We start from the raw sequence: 21,723 nt of genomic DNA, 5'->3' as shown, positions 1-21,723 counted from the left end.
ATTCAAATGTACAAACGGACATACACAGACAGACATATTTAATTATGGACATAGACAAGCTAGGATATGCAAACACAAGATTAAGATATGCATTATCCCACAGACACACATGTAAACCAACACATGAGCACATTCCCAGTTCAGTACAGCAGTGTTTTATTATGTGTTCAGGCTGCTGCTGCTATTCTCATATCTCTGACTAAACCAGAACAGCATTTGGAAGATAAAACAGCAAATACTTCCGTATGCTAACACACACACACACACACACACACACAGCTCAGAAATTCCTCAAAAAGGAGCTTTGAGAGATGCAACCTAACATCCCTCCCTGTTCCCTGTGCTGCTGTTTCCCTGAGACCCTACAGCGCAGTACTGTGGCTCCTATATCCTACAGAGCAGTACTGTGGCTCCGATATCCTACAGAGCACGTACTGGGGCTCGATATCCTACAGAGCAGTACTGTGGCTCTATATCCTACAGAGCTAGCTGTGGCTCCGATATCCTACAGAGCAGTACTGTGGCTCCTATATCCTACAGAGCAGTAACTGTGCTCCTATATCCTACAGAGCAGTACTGTGGCTCCATATCCTACAGAGCAGTACTGTGGCTCCTATATCCTACAGAGAGCTGTGGCTCCGATATCCTACAGAGCAGTACTATGGCTCCTATATCCTACAGAGCAGTACTGTGGCTCCTATATCCTACAGAGCAGTACCTGGCTCCTATATCCTACAGAGCAGTACTGTGACTCCATATATCCTACAGAGCAGTACTGTGCTCCTATATCCTACAGAGCAGTACTGTGACTCCTATATTCCTACAGAGCAGTACTGTGCTCATATCCTACAGAGCAGTACTGTGGCCCGATATCCTACAAGCAGTACTGTGGCTCCTATATCCTACAGAGCAGTACTGTGGCTCCCATATCCTACAGAGCAGTACTATGGCTCCTATATCCTACAGAGCAGTACTGTGACTCCTATATCCTACAGAGCAGTACTATGGCTCCTATATCCTACAGAGCAGTACTGTGGCTCCCATACGGTCTGGAACATGAGAGCAGTTAAACCCCCACGCTGCTAGAAAAAGAGCTCAGCTCAAAACCCATTAATGCACACCACGCCTTTCGTCTGAGCTGCACTACGGTTGGCGGTTGGGTGGGCGGCAGCGCCATGCTAACTCAGACCAGGTAGTGTACCAAGCACTAAGCACCAAACCCGGCAGCTGTAGTCAGAACCAGCCAGCTAATTGACCCTCATATGGGTCCAGAATAGCGCTGCATACATGTGCTCTTTCTAAGAAAGGACTTTTGTTCTCCAGACTGTTCCCTCCTGTGGAAAAAGTGAGACGGGGCAGGAGTGAGCTTTACCTCAAACAGGCTTCTCACACAGCCAAATGAAAATCAATACATATTCACTGAAATAAAATGGCAATAAAAGGCTCTGGTACCGCCACAAGAGAGAGCTGGGTTACGCAGCACACAGTGAGAAACACCACTGGAAATCAACAGAGACTTAAACAATCATTGCTGGTGATTCACAGCCTCTGATTCAAAGAGATGAGAGACCAAATGGCCAAACACATAAAACCCACACTAACAGACCTGACACACTACTACTGTAAGAAATGGATAGGATAGTCTAAGTTGGGGTGGGGAGTGGCGCTAACCAATTATTCAGTAATTTATCATATTTAATGGAGTCAGCTTCTTCCAGCCAGAGATAATAAGACTAGTCTCAGTTCATTTGACTGTCCAGAGTCAGACCCCCAGGAACGTTACTGTGCTGTGAATGAGTCTGCCACTCCCTGACTGTGGGCCCACTTCACACCCCAACATCACCCTGCTAGGATCCTCCAGCTCGGTATGTTTATATAGGCAGCAGTCTGAGCTGAGGAGAAACATGCAGGGAATGTTCACGAGTGGGCAAGATCTCCCCTTCACAGAGAGAGATATTGGCAATTGGCAATGTGAACATGTTCCCATGCAAATAAAGCCCTTGAATTGAATTGAAATATATATTCCCATCATGCACTGGGCTGGCTAACTGTCAGCACTCTCCTCATATGGTAGGAAGTGTGAGATAAAGAGAGGAAAAGGAGGAGTAGAGGTCAAAGTGTGTAGGCTGACTGACCCAGGTGGAAGTGGTCTTTCCCAGGTGGTGGTCTTTGTGTTGTGGTCCACATAGTACACCCTGCCATGGGGCAGAACTCGTTGCTCCCAGCTGAGAGGCAGAGAGAGAGAGAGAGACAGAGAGAGAGAGGGAGAGGCAGAGGCATATTAGGTCAGTCAAGTTACATGTGAGGAGATTGACCGTAACGCCAATCAGACACGCACAAGCACCTACACGCAAACTCTTACCCAGTGGGTAGTAACTCTGGAACAGGCTCTGTAGCGGTGGTTGGGTTGGCGGGGTCTGGGTTAGCTCCAGCAGGCGGTGCCTCTGTAGGAGGAGGGAGGATTGTGCCGTCTAGCCCAGGAGAGGGGCTGCTGCTGCTGGGGGCTGGGGACTGGGCCGGCGGGGAGGATGGTGGGGGTGTATGACGAGCCAGGCTGCTACGGCCATTTTCCAGCCCGTTGGCAGTCAGCTCAACTTTACCTGTGGGGTAGGGCAGGTAAAGGAGTTGATTGATCCACACTGGGAAAAATGTATCAATTCTAGTGTCAAGTGAATAGTTTCATGTCTCCAAGGTTATAGTACCTGCACTCCCAGGGCTGCTGTGGGAGTTCTTGGCCGAGTAGTTGCGACCAGAAGCCCCAGGACTCTGCTCCTCACTCAGCTCTCCATTAGCCAGAGCGACCCCCGGGGAACCCCCTTGCGAATCCTCTGCAGAGTGTCTGTGAGTCCTGACCAGAACATGTACACAGACACAGGGGAGGGGTCAGGATCAATCACACCACATAAAATTACCCTTAACCTCTCTTCAACTCCTACAATGGACAGAATGTAGATTTGTGATGTAAAGCTAAGCTACTGACGTAAAATGTTAATACTATAGAATATGTTTGCGGCTGATACTTTGGAGTAGTATAAAGAAAATGTTTGATATTTTGACTTGAAAATGTTGAAAAAGCAGCTCAACACATCTCACACACAGGCGGCAGGGCATGCATACACACGAACAAAGAAGAGTCAGTGTGAGAACTTTCCATCTCAAAATATACTCATATTTTCCTAAAGCTAAATATAGGTTATTTCCTACAAGTGCTTTTATACAATGAAAACATGTTGGTTTTTACCCCCCAGACATCAGAATGCTGAGTACAAAGTTGGATCATTATCAATGGAAACTTGAGTAAGGTTCTGAAAAGTTGTCTATTCACAGTGAGTTTTTTCCCCCACCAACTACCTATACTAAAAGCGGTACAGAGTTTGAGTTTATTAAATTTTTACAGGGACAGTGCACATTAATCAACGTTTCAGTAAAAGTGCCGGTTTTAGCCAGCCGGCTAATTTTCAACCGCAGTCCTTGGGCAGGTTATTAAAAACAATTACAATATAAACAATCATTGAGCCGTGAGCACACGCAGAGCAACATAGTACAAGCAAGATGTAGCATACAGACAGAGCAACATAGAACAAAAAGCAACAAGACAAAATTCATAAAAGCAACAAAGTGTTTCCACACCTCACAAGCTACAGACAACAGACAACAGACAACATGGAAAGCGGCAATACACAGCTAGGGATTATGTTCACAAATCTGATTGACCTTTAGCCATGTCTTCATGCATTTTGTCAAAGTGTGATATGTAGTGCAGTTGTGTGTGTCTGATGGCAGTGTATTCMAGACATGGGGAGCTCTCACAGAGAAAGCAGATTTACTAAAGGTGCTTTTCCTTAAGGGAACTATACAGTCACCTCTCATGGCAGACCTTGTGGATCTGCTGCCATATGTTTGGGTTTTCTGTTTAACAAAAATACTGAGTGGAGGGGGAGCTAGGCCATTTAGGATCTTGAATACAAGAGATGCGTCGGTGTATTGCACAAGATTTTCCCAACTCAGGAGCTCATGCTTTCTGAGGATGTAACAGTGATGATGGCTATTGGGGTTCATATCAAGCACTTTGAGAGCCTGTTTGTAGACAGACTGAATAGGTTTTAATGTTGTACAGCAAGCTTGGGCCCAACTAGTCAAGCAGTATGTTAAGTGGGRGRGTATCATAGATTTGAAGTACAGTTTTGCTACATCTGTAGTCAGTTTAAATCGGAAATTAGCTAGATACATAGACATCTGGCTCAGTAGTATCTGTTGCCCTCTTTGTGAAGAACATGTAAACAGTTTTTTTCACATTGAGATGCATACACGAGTCACTGAGCCACTTTGTAAACTGGACCATTACAGTAGTGAGTTCTTGTGCAGTTTGTTGTTTGCTCTTTGCATGCACATATATCACTGTATCATCTGCACACAAGAACAGAAGAACAGTCATTTGGAAAAGGACAGGAGAACATATAAACCTTTTGGCTTTTTCCCCATTGGAAAAGGGGGGGGTACATGCTTCTCGTCATGGGAGAATACAGAAGCACCAAAAAAACTTAGCATAGAACTCCGCACTTCTCTCTTTCTGCCTCTCTCTACACCTCCCTTTCTACTCCTCTCTTTAGGGACAGATGGATGCAGCCATTGAATGGTGTTCCAAACAAAAAGGTCCACAGCAATGCCCTCTAATGTTTTCAGGGAAATACCATACATCTGTGTGTTGAAGTATAKCAGTGTCTCACGCTTGGCATGCTCATTATCTGTAACTTATCATTGGTCTGATTAAGGCATCTCTGTGTTGGATCACTGCATTGACCATTTCCCTCAAAGGAGTATATTTGTGTTTTAAGTAAGACTTCGGAGAGGCCGTGTGTGTGCTCAGACGTATGTGTACAAGGGACTAGAGAAACATACAGTAAATCTCTATACATCCAAACTTGAAATGAGTGAATCTATTTGTGTGAAATAGTTTGTTCATTCAACATGTATTCTGTAGAGGTATGAATCGAGTATAAATAGCTCAGGTCAGTACACATAAGTATTTGTATGTATGTTTGTTCGTTCTCACCTGCCGCGGGGGCTGCAGGCTGTCCTGGAGGTTTCCTCACTCTGGGTCCTGCGTAGGTTTGATCTGTCCGACTGCAGCATCTCTGTACAAACAGGACATACAAAGGACACACCATCAATACACCAAACTTCATTATAACCATTAGTAAGAAAATAATATATACCATCCAATCTCTATAGAGAAAAACAAAAATCACAGAACACTTGATGGTTACTGTTTCAAGAGACCAATTTTCACTGCTATAGAATGTGGTCTGTGACTGAATGAGTGTATGTTCATTCCCTCCCCTGACTGAAACCACAGCCCAATAACATGCTTTTCATTATAAAACAGGGACACATAATAGGAGTGGGCCACGAGCTRCAGTAACTAACCACCAAGAAATCAGTATATGTGACAAAACAAGAAAGTATAGTGTGTAGAGAATCCCTGTACCATCTAAAATGCTGTGAAATATATTTTCCATAACCACTAATATAGTATTTTCAGCTGGTGCACAAAAAAATWAAGTAAAAGATGCCAAAAACTAAACTGAAGGACGGGAAGCATAGAAACCGCACACATAGAACAGATCTACCGCTTCTTAGACTTGCTATCGATGCGAATGACAGATCTATAACTAACATTTCTATGTGAATTTGGTCGGGTCAGCCAAAAAGTTATATATTGCCGCTTTTATGTGTTAATAGATAGCTCAGATCCTGCCTCAGGTAAACAGGTAGTTACTGAGAAAAACAAGCCTGTGTGCCTGTTTCATCCGTATGAAAGGGCCTCTTGTGAGACTCCATTGGACACGTAACATAAACGGTCTAGTTGAGGAGAAACCACTGTCTCATACTGCCCTGAATGCATCATCCAATGACATAGCTAAGTCTAGCGGTTGCCCCCATATACCCCCTGAGAGACATGAGACAGATCTGTTTGTTTGTGTTGCCTTAGCTAAACGTTCCGGAGATGGAGGAACATTAAGTCGGAAAGTGGTTAAAGGGGGCAACCATCTACTGGTGAACACTGCTACTTGAAATCCTTCCAAAAGTCAATGTTTCAACGAGTTGAGCCAAAGCGGCTTGGATTCCATGTGTTCCCCTAAAATCCATCTAACTGAAGAGCCAATCCTACATCAGCAGCTAGCCTCCTCACCAACTCCATCCCCCCAAGAAAGTTGATTTTATTTGCCTTTTGTTATTGGCAATATTTACATATGGTTTAACAACAGTTTCACAATTATTCTGAACATACTGTGTGTGTGTGTGTGTGTGTGTGTGTGTGTGTGTGTGTGTGTGTGTGTATATATATATATATATAAAACTCATCCAAATAAAACGTCCCTTTTTCAGGACCCTGTCTTTCAAAGACAATTCGTAAAAATCCAAATAACTTCACAGATCTTCATTGTAAAGGGTTTAAACACCGTTTCCCATGCTTGTTCAATGAACCATAAACAATTAATGAACATGCACGTGTGGAACGGTCGTTAAGACACTAACAGCTTACAGGCGGTAAGCAATTAGAGATAGAGATACTCTGAATGATCGGCTATGAAAAGCCAACTGACATTTACTCCTGAGGTGCTGACCTGTTGCACCATCGACAATCACTGTGATTTTTATTATTTGACCCTGCTGGTCATCTATGAACATCTTCTGTTATAATCTCCACCCGGCACAGCCAGAAGAGGTCTGGGCACCCCTCATATCCTGGTTCCTCTCTAGGTTTCTTCCTAGGTTCTGGCCTTTCTAGGGAGTTTTTCCTAGCCACCGTTCTTCTACACCTGCATTGCTTGCTGTTTGGGGTTTTAGGCTGGGTTTCTGTACAGCACTTTGAGATATCAGCTGATGTAAGAAGGGCTTTATAAATACATTTGAATTAAGGTCAGTTATGAAAACTTACGACACTGAAGAGGCCTTTCTACTGACTATGAAAAACACCAAAAGAAAGATGCCCAGGGTCCCTGCTCATCTGCGTGAACGTGCCTTAGGCACGCTGCAAAGAGGCATGAGGACTGCAGATGTGGCCAGGGCAATACATTGCAATGTCCGTACTGTGAGACGCCTAAGACAGTGCTACAGGGAGACAGGACGGACAGCTGATCGTCCTCGCAGTGGCAGACCACGTGTAACAACACCTGCACAGGATCGGTACATCCGAACATCACACCATTTCTGTTAGTCACATGTCTGTGGAACTTGTTCAGTTTATGTCTCAGTTGTTGAATCTTGTTATGCTCATACAAATATTTACACATGTTAAGTTTGCTGAAAATAAACGCAGTTGACAGTGAGAGGACAATTATTTTTTAGCAGAGTTTATATGTCTGTTGATTTTATATGATGTGCCTGCATGTATAAGAGTGTGTGCAATGCACATGCATAAGAGTCCATGTGTTTGTCCGTTTAGGCCTGTATATACGTAAAGGTGAGTTCTGTCTGGTCTGGATGTGTTTTTCACTGGCTGCAGCACAAAGGTCTGTTTATGGTAGCAGTGTGTGTCAGCGTGTCAGAAAAACTGCCAGGGGAAATGAGGGAAAACACTAAACTAACAGAGCTGCCTTCAGAGAGAACACAGAGGGCCTTAACACACCTTCCCCCTGCAACACGGCGCACACTTGAACCTTTATACAACCCCCCCCCCGCCAGAAAGCACACACTCCAGACCTTCATACACGCAGCCCCTTAAAACCTGCCCTCAGAGCACACACTCCAGACCTCTATTCACTAACACTCCCCCCACAACACACACACACACACACTAAGACCTCAGAAAGCACATATTCATTCCCTTAATAGACTTCTTCCCCCTCCCTTCCTGTCCCACAGTGAGTCCCTACCCAGCCAGGCAGAGAGGAAACCCCCTGGATCACAGGAGCCGATTGTCCTGCACAACTCACAGAAACCAGAGTCAATTACGCAATTTTGAGAAACAAATTCCACATAAGCACTCCCAAGCGTGTGCATGGCAATGCGTGATGACGGCGTGCAGGTGTGAAAGAGCGCTTGGGGAACACCAAAGTAACAAATCTGAATGGAACAGGGGTTGTTCATCGATTTAAGAACAATATTAACCTTCATGCACAGGCATAAACACACAATATACAGTACCAGTCAAAAGTTTGGACACACCTACACATTCAAGGGGTTTTCTTTATTTTTACTATTTTCTACATTGAAGAATAATAGTGAAGACATGAAAAATATGAAATAACACACATGGAATCATTTAGTAACCCAAAAGTGTTCAACAAATCCATATATATTTTATATTTGAGATTCTTCAAAGTAACCACCCTTTGCCTTGATGACAGCTTTGCACACTCTTGGCATTCTCTCAACCAGCTTCACCTGAAATGCTTTTCGAACAGTCTTGAAGGAGTTCCCACAAATGCTGAGCACTTGTTGGCTGCTTTTCCTTCACTCTGCGGTCCAACTCATCCAAAACCATCTCAATTGGGTTGAGGTCGGGGGATTGTGGAGGCCAGATCATCTGATACAGCATTCGATCACGCACCTTCTTGGTTAAATAGCCCTTACACAGCCTGGAGGTGTGTTGGGTCATCGTCCTGTTGAAAAACAAATGATAGTGCAACTAAGTGCAAACCAGACGGGATGGCGTATCGCTGCAGAATGCTATGGTAGCCATGCTTGTTAATACGCCTTGAATTCTAAATGACAGTGATACTGACAGTGTCACCAGCAAAGCACCCCCACACTATCACACCTCCTCCTCCATGCTTCATGGTGGGAACCACACATGCAGAGATCATCCGTTCACCTACTCTGCATCTCACAAAGACACGACGGCTGGAACCAAAAATCTCAAATTTGGACTCATCAGAACAAAGGACAGATTTCCACCGGTCTAATGTCCCTTGCTTGTGTTTCTTGGCCCAAGCAAGTGTCTTCTTCTTATTGGTGTCCTTCGACCATGAAGGCCTGATTCACGCAGTCTCCTCTGAACAGTTGATGTTGAGATGTGTCTGTTACTTGAACTCTATGAAGCATTTATTTGGGCTGCAATTTCTGAGGCTGGTAACTAAAATGAACTTCCTCTGCAGCAGAGGTAACTATTGGTCTTCCTTTCCTGTGGCGGTCCTCATGAGAGCCAGTTTCATCATAGCGCTTGATGGTTTTGCAACTGCACTTGAAGAAACTTTCAAAGTTCTTGAAATGTTCCGCATTGACTGACCTTAATTTCTTAAAGTAATGATGGACTATCGTTTCTCTTTGCTTATTTGAGCTGTTCTTGCCATAATATGGACTTGGTCTTTTACCAAATAGGGCCATCTTCTGTATACCACCCCTGCTGTACCTTGTCACAACACAACTGATTGGCTCAAACGCATTAAGAAGGAAAGAAATTCCACAAATTAACTTTTAACAAGGCACACCTGTTAATTGAAATAAATTCCAGGTGACTTCCTCATGAAGCTGGTTGAGAGAATGCCAAGAGTGTGCAAAGCTGTCATCAAGGCAAATGGTGGCTACTTTGAAGAATCTCAAATATAAAATGCATTTTGATTTGTTTAACACTTATTTGGTTACTACATGATTCCATGTGTGTTATTTTATAGTTTTGGTGTCTTCACTATTATTCTACAATGTAGAAAATAGTAAAAATAAAGTGAGTAGGTGTGTCCAAACGTTTGACTGGTACTGTTAAAACACACAAAGATACACATTTATGAACCATACGCTCAGAAACCCAACCCTGACTTGTGCTGTGTTCATTCACTAGGAAACACTCTGGCTCTGTGATTCGGAATGAAAAGGCTTGTGTGTTATTTCATACACAGATGAGAGATGCATGAACTGAGAAATTCAAGCCACCTCTATAAAAGTCAGTTTAATGTGATGTTATTCATTAAAAACACCACGTTTAACAAACTCAAGAGGCAAGTCCAATCTTTGTCTCACAAAAGTATATTTGTCTGCTGTTTGTAAACAGAAGATGCTGCTGCACTGTTTGGATGGGCTCTTTTACCACTCATTTGTACACGTGCAGTAAAGTATTGACAACACAAAAGACCTGCCACTGTCGTTAACCCTATCTGTCCCGAAACCACAGCAAAAATCTGCTTCAAAATCAGACTTTCCTTTATCTGCATGTCCAGCCCTTACATTTAGCCTCACGATGAAGTGTTTGGCCATTTTCTTTTCAGGATAACAAGTATAAACAAATTAATTTCACATAAAGAGTCACAATAAGAAAAATAAGGTCAGACAAAGCAAAAATGTGATAAAAATGAATTYATATGAATGCTGACAGTACAGAAAAGGTTCACTCAGTGGGAAATGAATATCCAACTAGTCCGTGACAACTGTGTGGTGTTTGTGACAGAAACAATGTGAGCTTATTACAGTATTACAGACACTATGTCTTGGGATTTCCTATGATCTTCTATGTAGAAGAACCCCTTACCTTCTAATAACTATTGTGTAGCTTTAGAGCAAAACATGTTACATGTGCGTGTTCGTGAGAGATCTCAGCTTTGAGATATCTTTTAATAGTTTGCAGCTAAAACCATTCGGAGTCTACAGAGGTTTTTGTAAAAAGATCCAGCCCGCGCCCCTTCAGAATCCGCCCTTGTCTCACAAACAGCGCTCTAGCTCAGCCCCCATTAATCACACAGACTAATTGTTGGTCTAGACGAATTCAATAGTACAACCCAGAAGTCTGTAGCTCAAACACAATGTTTTAAAGGAGTTACAAGTCCAAAATGCGCCGGCGTCACGGTGAGACTAAAGAGTTACCAGCTAATTATGTTTCTGTGTTCACAAGTTATAGTGGATGTTTAGCAATAGTATCAACTAAGCCTACATGCAGATTTGGAAAGTCATAATTGTCAAATAGCCACATAAAACTCCTTGGTCTTCTTCTCAACATGTGAAAGACTATGTGCAAACTTGCACACTAGTAACATGATGGCTCAAAATATCACTATTCTATCACATTACATTAAAATCTCCACCGCAACATCACAAAGTACACTCTTTGCCGTTCTCCAAATGAGCCCTGCACTTCTTGCTTGGGTGGAGTCTGAAAAGCATAAGTCGCTAACTGCAAAGTGTGTGAATATATACCAGAGAGCAAGAGAGAGAATGCGAGAAAGAAAGTGTGTGGGAAGATTTTGTTTGCATTAAAAAAGAGTGTGTACTCTTTTGTAAGTGTTAATGTGTGTGTGTGTGTGTGTGTGTGTGTGTGTGTGTGTGTGTGTGTGTGTGTGTGTGTGTTGCAAGGCGGGACTCACTGTCTGTTGCTGTGCTGCCATTGGGCAAAGATCCCAGATCAACAACCAGGCCGTCCAGACAGACGTTCAGCTCGCCTCCAGCTACAAGTGAGCCTTTGTTCTCGGTCTGCAAGACCAGACTGAGCTGCAGATTCTCCACTGGAGGGAGAGGGGGAAGTGTGGGATGGAGGGAGGGAAAACGAAAGAGAAAGAAAATGAAGGATTTGGGAAAAGTAAGATAGATGATAAGAGATAGGTCACTGCTCTTCAATAACCTATCAACTGCTTATAGAAAACCAAAGTTCTTTCTCTTTTTCTGACATGCTTGTAAAAAAAATAAAAGACCTCCACAATTGTAAACTTGATCTTGCAGTTCGGTAGAGGGTAACCCCAAATATTTTAAAGTAGATAGAATACTACAGTAGCATGACTGGGAGTCCTGCTAACTATCCATGGACAATGACCTATATAAAAATAAACTTTTATTGTCTTACTCTTGCCATCATGTGTACGCAGAGTGTCAAGCAGGTCAATGGTGGCAGTCCCCAGTAACTCCTTCCTCAAAGTGTGGCAGCTCCACAACTTAAGATCTAACCGGCTCTGAGGCGTCACATTCCTACACAAGTCATAATCAGATACACAGTCAAATAGGCCTACATTTTACACACCACACACACACACACACACACACACTCACACCACACACACACACACACACAACACACACACACACACACACACACACACAACACACACACACACTAACAACAGAGTAAGTGAGGTTGAGATTAGGGGGGCTCACAGGGTGAGGTCCTCATTCCACTGTAGCTCAAGGTGTCCAGTACGTTTGCCCGGTTTCTTGTTCAGACTATTCAGGCCATCTGCAGTCACCTCCACAAAAGAGCTGAGTCTGGAACGGGTGGGCAGCTTAGGTGACTGAGGCTTTGCTGAGACCACTTGGTGAAGAAGAAAAAAATAAACAATTGTTGAACATATAGCAAAATACAAAAAAAGACTACTGTGGTACACCAACTCCGGCCAATCCCTAACCTACAGTTTGTAATACAAATACTTATTACAGCTACTCTGGATTTGTAACTGTATGACAAGCAAACACTAAAATGCAAATGCCGCCCTCTAGCTGTCACAGGCAAACAGGGTGGTAGTTTAGGCACAGTGTACTTCTGTTCATAAATGTGTTGTTGATTGTTCCATATTAATGTGATGCTCACTTGGCCAGCGAAATGTCAAACCTTTTTGGCTACCGTGGCTATCCATGTCAAAATTAACATTGAACTGAATTACATATCCGCTCAGGAAAACGTGGGCCGAATAACTGTTAGGATACTGCTGAATCTTTTCAACAGGGAGGACAGACCTGAAATGTTCCAATTATTTAAAACTGTCAAGGTGAATTAAACTTGTTTAATTTGATCTTATACGAGTGGTGGAGTGAGTGATGGGTGACAGCATAGTAGTGCATGCAATATGAACTGAGGAAAAGAGAGAGGAAAGGGAGTAATAAAGTGCAGGGAGAACAAATGGAAAAGTGGAATAACAATGGAGGCTGAAAAATGAAAGTGGGACAATAATAGCTTGGGGTGGTTCAGGTTGCCATGAGTTTAAGAGAAATGTACACAAACACAGGGAAGAGGATGAGTATTAGAGTAGGTTACAAGAGCAGGGGATAGATGAGAGGAATTAAAAGCTGCTTATACCTTTCAACGTCAACTGTGATTTCTCTGTGGTCTGGACATTGCCGGGTCTTGTCACATTGGCTGCTGCCATGACATCACAGCCCTGAGAAACACACAGGCACAATCTAAGAACACACATAACTGACATGACACAGAAAACTCTGAAATGAATCACACACTGCAATACAAAAAAATTGCTAGCTATCTATTTCCCGTGCGTAACCTCCTTTCCTACATACACTGTGGACCACAACATAACAGTGGAGGCTCCTCAGAGGAAGGGGAGGACTATCCTTCTCTGTGAATTTCATAAAAATAAAAATTGTATTGATAACATTGAAAAAGTTATCCTTTTTAGATAAAGCTGTAATAAATATATTCACATCACCAAATAATTGATTAAAACACATTGTTCTGCAATGAAGGTCTACAGTAGCCTCAGCAGCACTCTGTAGGGTAGCACCATGGTGTAGCCGGAGGACAGCAAGCTTCCGCCCTCCTCTTGGTATATTGGCTTCAATACAAAACCTAGGAGGCTCTTGGTTCTTAACGCCTTCCATAGACTTACACAACAGTAATTATGACAACTTCCGGTGGATGTCCTCCAACATATCAGAGCTCTATCAGAGCTCACATACAGCTGATGTGTTGTTTATTGAAGTCCACAAACGAAGGGAATAGGTGAGAGGAGGAGAGTGCATAGAGGCGAGAAGGAATACAACGTGGCTGCTATGAAAGTGAACTGTGTTTATGCGTGATATGGGGTGTATTCATTCCACCGATTCTGTTGAAAAACATTTCTCAAACGGAAGCAAACAAAGCAGGGATAAAAATACCAGAATTTGTCTCGTTTGCAACTGTTGGACTAATGATTACACCCTATATCAGCTAGATGCAGGCAAGTGTGTGCAAGGCGGTATTGAATGTATTTATTTATTTAACTAGGCAAGTCAGTTAAGGACAAATTCTTATTTTACAATGACGGCCTACCCCGGCCAAACCCTCCCTTAACCCGGGCGATGCTGGGACAATTGTGCACCGCCCTATGGGACTACCAATCACGGCCGGTTGTGATACAGCGGGATCGAACCAGGGTCTATAGTGATGCCTCTAGCACTGAGACGCAGTGCCTTAGACCGCAGTGGTGTCGCTGTCTGTCATGTCAAATATTTATCTTGACCTGTGTGCACCTATGTTGTCAACTTTCATTCATAGGCTAGGATGTCGCAACCCCATGATGGGTATAGGGAAAATATGAGTATCAAATCAAATTTTATTTGTCACATGCGCCTAATACAACAGGGAATAGGTTTTGTCGTGCCCTCTTCATGACTGTCTTGGTGTGTTAAGACTAGGGTTGCAAAGGTCGGAAACTTTCCGGTTAATTTCCTGCATTTTTCAGGAAATTTTCCATGGGAAGTTAAGCCCGGGTCTTTGGGGAATTTTGCTTAAATTCATCAAAGTTAGCTTATAACAGTGAAGCTTATTTGTGACATATTTTGGTTAAACTATCCCCAATTCAATGGAATTGCAACCATCTGCATGCACAGTGCATTCTTTCATCACATGTACAGCTGATTCTCGAGATCTAATGAGATGCTATTGAGCCCACACTACTACACTGTCTGAGCCAAGGACTACAGGGTTTCTGGTAAGTTTTGATTACAATACTGGGTGGGGTGAATATATTTTACATGACATACATTATTTTTTGTTAACTAGTAAATAGTAGCCTACAGCAAAGTGTTTAAATCATTTCTAATTTGTTAACAATTTCTGCTAGTTAGTTTTTGCTACCATGTGGGTTTTAGCTTGCTTGAGCCTGCTAACTGAGGAGTGTTAATTCACCCGTTTCCATACATGTTTAATTAAAAAAAAAAAAATCTTACAAAGGAGTTGTTTAATCTAACTGCACATGGAATTGTATGAGTTGTTTTTACTAATTTTTTACCTCATCTTTACAGGAAATTTCAAGGGCACTATCTGATGTGTGGAGACATTTCACTGCTGCTAATGTAGAAGGAAAAGCTGTGTACATTTGCAAATACTGTGCAAAATCATATGTGAAGAATGCAACAAAGATGCAGAATCATCTGGCCAAGTGCATAAAGTTCCCTCGGTACTCACAACAAGCAACCTCTGACAAAAGTCCCTTTACTTCTATTTGAGGTGAAAATGATGAATCAGACACCTTATCGATAGCAACAGCTCAAGGTCCTCCTGGAATCAGAAGTTTTTTTTTTACTCAATGGCGGAACATAGTCAGAGAAATGCTGATGAATGTCTTGCTCAAGCTGCATATGCAACTGGTTCACCTCTGATGCTCACAGGCAATGTGTATTGGAAGTAGAGGTCGACCGATTAATCGGAATGGCCGATTAATTAGGGCCGATTTCAAGTTTTCATAATAATCGGAAAATGGTATTTTTGGACACCAATTTGGCCGTTCTTTTTTCTTTTTTTTTTACACCTTTATTTAACTAGGCAAGTCAGTTAAGAACATATTCTTATTTTCAATGACGGCCCAGGAACGGTGGGTTAAGTGCCTTGTTCAGGGGCAGAATGACAGATTTTTACTTTGTCAGCTTGGGTATTCAATCGTGCAACCTTACAGTTAACTAGGCCAACGCTCTAACCACCTGCTTTACATTGCACTCCACGAGGAGCCTGCCTGTTACGCGAATGCAGTAAGAAGCCAAGGTAAGTTGCTAGCTAGCATTAAACTTATCTAATGAAAACAATCAATCAATCATAATCACTAGTTAACTACACATGGCTGATGATATTACTAGTTTATCTAGCGTGTCCTGCGTTGCATATAATCGATGCGGTGCGCATTCGCGAAAAAGGACTGTCGTTGCTCCAACGTGTACCTAACCATAAACATCAATGCCTTTCTTAAAATCAATACACAAGTATATATTTTTAAACCTGCGTATTTAGTTAATATTGCCTGCTAACATGAATTTATTTTAACTGGGGGAAATGTGTCACTTCTCTTGCAACAGAGTCAGGGTATATGCAGCAGTTTGGGCCGCCTGGCTTRTTGCGAACTGTGTGAAGACCATTTCTTCCTAACAAAGACAGCCAACTTCGCCAAACGGGGGATGATTTAACAAAAGCGCATTTGCGAAAAAAGCACAATCGTTGCACGACTGTACCTAACCATAAACATCAATGCCTTTCTTAAAATCAATACACAGAAGTATATATTTCTAAACCTGCATATTTAGCTAAAGAAATCTAGGTTAGCAGGCAATATTAACCAGGTGAAATTGTGTTACTTCTCTTGCGTTCATTCCACGCAGAGTCAGTGTATATGCAACAGTTTGGGCCGCCTGGCTCATTGCGAACTAATTTGCCAGAATTTTACGTAATTATGACATAACATTGAAGGTTGTGCAATGTAACAGGAATATTTAGACTTATGGATGCCACCTGTTAGATAAAATACGGAACGGTTCCGTTTTTCACTGAAAGAATAAACATTTTGTTTTCGAGATGATAGTTTCCGGATTCAACCATATTAATGACCTAAAGCTCGTATTTCTGTGTGTTATTATGTTATAATTAAGTCTATGATTTAATAGAGCAGTCTGACTGAGCGATGGTAGGCACCAGCAGGCTCGTAAGTATTCATTCAAACAGCAATATTGTGCGTTTTGCCAGCAGCTCTTCGCAATGCTTCAAGCATTGCGCTGTTTATGACTTCAAGCCTATCAACTCCCGAGGTTAGGCTGGTGTAACCGATGTGAAATGGCTAGCTAGTTAGTGGGGTGCGCGCTAATAGCGTTTCAAACGTCACTCGCTCTGAGACTTGGAGTAGTTGTTCCCCTTGCTCTGCAAGGGCCGCGGCTTTTGTGGAGCAATGGGTAACGCTGCTTCGAGGGTGGCTGTTGTCAATGTGTTCCTGGTTCGAGCCCAGGTAGGTGCGAGGAGAGAGACGGAAGCTATACTGTTACACTGGCAATACTAAAGTGCCTATAAGAACATCCAATAGTCAAAGGTATATGAAATACAAATCGTATAGAGAGAAATAGTCCTATAATTCCTATAATAACTACAACCTAAAACTTCTTACCTGGGAATATTGAAGACTCATGTAAAAAGGAACCACCAGCTTTCATATGTTCTCATGTTCTAAGCAAGGAACTTAAACGTTAGCTTTCTTACATGGCACATATTGCACTTTTACTTTCTTCTCCAACACTTTGTTTTTGCATTATTTAAACCAAATTGAACATGTTTCATTCTTTATTTGAGGCTAAATTGATTTTATTGATGTATTATATTAAGTTAAAATAAAAGTGTTCATTGTTCATTCAGCAGTTGTAATTGTCATTATTACAAATAAATACATATTTCTTTAAAAAAAAAAAAAAAAAATTTTTTGGCTTTTTTTGGTCCTCCAATAATCGGTATCGGTATCGGCTTTGAAAAATCATAATCGGTCGACCTCTAATTGGAAGAGATTTCTGAATGTTCTTCGCCCAGCATACACCCTTCCAACCAGACATACTTTATCTACTAATTTGCTGGATGCAGAGTTCAACAGAGTTCAAGTGAAGGTCAAGCAAATCATAGAGAAAGCAGACTGTATTACAATCATCTCTGATGGGTGGTTGAATGTTCATGGGCAAGGAATTAACTACATCATCGCCACCCCTCAACCAGTATTCTAAAAGAGCACGGACACAAGTGACAACAGACACACCGGTCTCTACATTGCAGATGAGCTGAGTCATCAATGACCTTGGACCACAGAAGRTRTTTGCACTGGTGACAGACAATTCTGCAAACATGAAGGCTGCTTGGTCTAAAGTGGAGGCGTTCTACCCTCACATYACACCCATTGTCTGTGCTGCTCATGCATTGAATCTGCTCCTCAAGGACATCATGGCACTGAAAACAATGGATACACTCTACAAGAGAGCCAAGGAAATGGTTATCAAGTTATAGCAGCAACCTACATCACCAAGCAAAGTGAGAAGAATAAGAGCACCACATTGAAGCTGCCCAGCAACAACCGTTGGGATGGTGTGTCATCATGTTTGACAGTCTCCTGGAAGGGAAGGAGTCTCTCCAAGAAATGCCCATATCAGTCTGCCAATATGGACAGCCCCATCAAGAGGATCCTCCTGGATGATGGATTTTGGGAGAGTGGTAAGCAGCCTGAAACATATAGCAATAGCCATTGCACGGATTGCGTGAGACAATGCCATCCTGTCTGATGTTCAGACTCTGCTTGCAGATGTAAGAGAAGAAATCCGTACTGCCCTGCCCACTTCACTGTTGCTCCAAGCAGAGGAAACTGCAGTTCTGAAATACATAAAAAAGCGTGAAGACTTCTGCCTGAAGCTCATACACGCCGCAGCGTACATGTTGGACCCCAAGTATGCTGGCAAGAGCATCCTGTCTGTTGCAGAGATCAACAAGGCCTATGGTGTCATCACTACCATGTCTCGCCACCTTGGCCTGGATGACGGGAAGGTTCTTGGCAGTCTGGCGAAGTACACTTCCAAGTAAGGGCTTTGGGATGGAGATGCAATATGGCAGTCGTGCCAACATATCTCATCAGCCACCTGGTGGAAGGGACTTTGTGGATCTGTGGCTCTTTCCCCTGTTGCCTTCATCATCCTCCAAATCTCACCAACATCAGCCGCCTCAGAGCGCAAAATGTCCTTGTTTGGGAACACACACACCAAAGCACGCAACAGGCTGACCAATACAAGGGTTGAAAAATTGGTGGCCATCCGGGCAAATTTGAAGCTTTTTGAGCCTGACAATAAGCCATCCTCAACAAGGTTGGAAAGTGACAGTGAAGATGAGGCCTCAGAGTCTGATGTTCAAGAAGTGGACATTTAGGAGGTCCAGGGAGAAGACATGGACGCCTGAGAGGAAGACAACCAAAGCTTTAGCTTCTAGACTATAGTTTTACAGATTCTGGGAGATCGATGGATCATTGGGGATGATTCAATATTCCCTTTCTTTTGTTGTTCAGTGAAATCATCCCATATGAAGAGTCAACTAATTAAGTTCAATTTGTAACTAAATAGTTTTTTATTTCTATTGGAAGGATTTAATTATTTGCAATTATGTCTACTTATGATTTTTAAATTTAACCTTTATTTACAGTTGAAGTCAGAAGTTTACATACACCTTAGCCAACTACATTTAAACTCGTTTTTTCACAATTCCTGACATTTAAATCCTAGTGAAAATTCCCTGTCTTAGGTCAGTTAGGATCACCACTTTATTTTAAGAATGTGAAATGTCAGAATAATAGTAGAGAGAATTATTTATTTCAGCTTTTATTTCTTTCATCACATTCCCAGTGGGTCAGAAGTTTACAATCACTCAATTAGTATTTGGTAGCATTGCCTTTAAATTGTTTAACTTGGGTCAAATGTTTTGGGTTGCCTTCAAAAAGTTTCCCACAATAAGTTGGGTGAATTTTGGCCCATTCCTCCTGACAGAGCTGGTGTAACTGAGTCAGGTTTGTAGGTCTCCTTGCTCGCACACGCTTTAACAGTTCTGTCCACAAATTTACTATGGGTTGAGGTCAGGGATTTGTGATGGCCACTCCAATACATTGTGGTAGCAATCGGAATTTTGGATGAAAAGCGTGCCCAAATTAAACTGCCTGCTACTCAGGCCCAGAAGTTAGGATATGCATATAATTAGTAGATTTGGATAGAAAACTCTAAAGTTTCCAAAACTGTTAAAATAACGTCTGTGAGTATAACAGAACTGATATGGCAGGCGAAAACCTGAGGAAAATGCAACCAGGAAGTACTATTATTTTGAAAGGCTGTTTTTCCATTGAAAGCCTATCCACCGTACAAAGACTTAGGACCCAGTTCACGATATCTATGGCTTCCTCTACATGTGGCCAGTCTTTAGGCATTGTTTCAGGCGTTTACTCTGAAAAATGAGGGAGATACAGCACTTTCAATGAGAGGCCAGTGGAAATTTCAAGACATGAGTCGTGATCAGGAACGCGCCTTTCTTGTTTCTCCTTTTCTATTGACGAAGCTTTGGTCCGTTTGAAATTTTATTGATTATTTATAACAAAAACAACCTGAGGATTGATTTTAAACATCGTTTGACATGTTTTTACTAACCTTTATTGTACTTTGTTTTACTTTTCGTCTTGATGTTGAGAGCGCGCATTGTGCCTTTGGATTTCTGAACTAAACGCACCAACAAAATGGAGGTATTTGGACATAAAGATTAACTTTATTGAACAAAACGAACATTTGTTGTCTAATATGGAGACCTGAGAGTGCCATCAGATGAAGATCATCAAAGGTAAGTGATTAATTTTATCGCTATTTCTGACTTTTGTGACACCTCTCCTTGGTTGGAAAATGGCTATATGGTTTTCTGTCGCTAGGCGCTGACCTAACATAATCGCATGGTGTGCTTTCGTAGTAAAGCCTTTTTGAAATCGGACACAGCGGTTGCATTAAGGAGAAGTTTATCTTTAATCGTATGTTAAACACTTGTATCTTAGATCAATGTTTATGATGAGTATTTCTGTAATTTGATGTGGCTCTCTGCACTTTCACCGGATGTTTGTTTGAGACAATGCATTTCTGAACATAACGCGCCAATTTCAAATGATGTTTTTGGACATAAAGATGAACTTTATCGAACAAAACACACATTTATTGTCTAACATGGAGTCCTGGGAGTGCCATCTGATGAAGATCAAAGGTTAGTGATTAATTTAATCGCTATTTCTGACCTTTGTGAGCCCTCTTCTTGGCTGGAAAATGGCTGTATGGTTTTCTGTGACTAGGCGCTGACCTAACATAATCGCATGGTGTGCTTTCGTAGTAAAGCCTTTTTGAAATCGGACACAGTGGTTGGATTTACAAGAAGTTTATCTTTAAAATGGTGTATAATACTTGTATGTTTGAGGAATTTGATTTATGGGATTTCTGTTGTTTTGAATTTGGCGTCCTGTCACTGGCTGTTATCGAGGTGGGACCAGAGAGGTTAAGCCGTTTTGCCACAACTTTGGAAGTATGCTTGGGGTCATTGTCCATTTGAAAGACCCATTTGCGACCAAGCTTTAACTCCTGACTGATGTCTTGAGATTTTGCTTCAATATATCCACATAATTTTCCATCCTCATGATGCCATCTATTGTTGAAGTGCACCAGTCCCTCCTGCAGCAAAGCACCCCCACAACATGATGCTGCCACCCCCGTGCTTCACGGATGGGAGGTGTTCTTCGGCCCCTTTTTCCTCCAAACATAAATGGTCATTATGGCCAAACAGTTCTATTTTTGTTTCATCAGACCAGAGGACATTTCTCCAAATAGTACAACTTTGTCCCCATGTGCAGTTGCAAACCATAGTCTGGCTTTTGTATGGCAGTCTTGGAGCAGTGGCTTCTTCCTTGCTGAGCGGCCTTTCAGGTTATGTCGATATAGGACTTGTTTTACTGTGGATATACACTGCTCAAAAAAATAAAGGGAACACTAAAATAACACATCCTAGATCTGAAGAATGAAATATTCTTATTAAATACTTTTTTCTTTACATAGTTGAATGTGCTGACAACAAAATCACACAAAAATTATCAATGGAAATCAAATTTATCAACCCATGGATGTCTGGATTTGGAGTCACACTCAAAACTAAAAGTGGAAAACCACACTACAGGCTGATCCAACTTGATGTAATGTCCTTAAAACAAGTCAAAATGGGGCTCTAGGGTGTGTGGCCTCCACGTGCCT

General features: G+C 42.1%; 1 protein-coding gene across 3 annotated transcripts in view; it reads right to left on the bottom strand.

Annotated features, from left to right (window-relative positions):
* wwp2 (WW domain containing E3 ubiquitin protein ligase 2) overlaps positions 1–21,723 on the bottom strand; it is a 47,995-nt gene that overhangs the window by 18,926 nt on the left and 7,346 nt on the right. For 2 of the 3 annotated variants that reach the window (XM_023970816.2, XM_023970818.2), the window contains exons 2-9: positions 12,995–13,076; positions 12,079–12,232; positions 11,771–11,892; positions 11,298–11,435; positions 5,054–5,144; positions 2,703–2,848; positions 2,363–2,600; positions 2,136–2,225 (exon numbers count right to left, since the gene is read on the bottom strand). In XM_023970816.2, coding sequence (XP_023826584.1) covers positions 2,136–2,225; positions 2,363–2,600; positions 2,703–2,848; positions 5,054–5,144; positions 11,298–11,435; positions 11,771–11,892; positions 12,079–12,232; positions 12,995–13,064 — 1,049 coding nt within the window. In that variant the 5' untranslated portion in view covers positions 13,065–13,076. The remainder of the gene's footprint in view (positions 1–2,135; positions 2,226–2,362; positions 2,601–2,702; positions 2,849–5,053; positions 5,145–11,297; positions 11,436–11,770; positions 11,893–12,078; positions 12,233–12,994; positions 13,077–21,723) is intronic. The other variant, XM_023970817.2, reaches the window with a different exon arrangement.

Source organism: Salvelinus sp. IW2-2015, linkage group LG26 (assembly GCF_002910315.2).
Source record: "Salvelinus sp. IW2-2015 linkage group LG26, ASM291031v2, whole genome shotgun sequence".
Lineage (NCBI taxonomy): Eukaryota > Metazoa > Chordata > Actinopteri > Salmoniformes > Salmonidae > Salvelinus > Salvelinus sp. IW2-2015.
The sequence above is the reverse complement of the archived record's forward strand: the minus strand, read 5'-3'. Positions and strand labels throughout refer to the sequence as shown.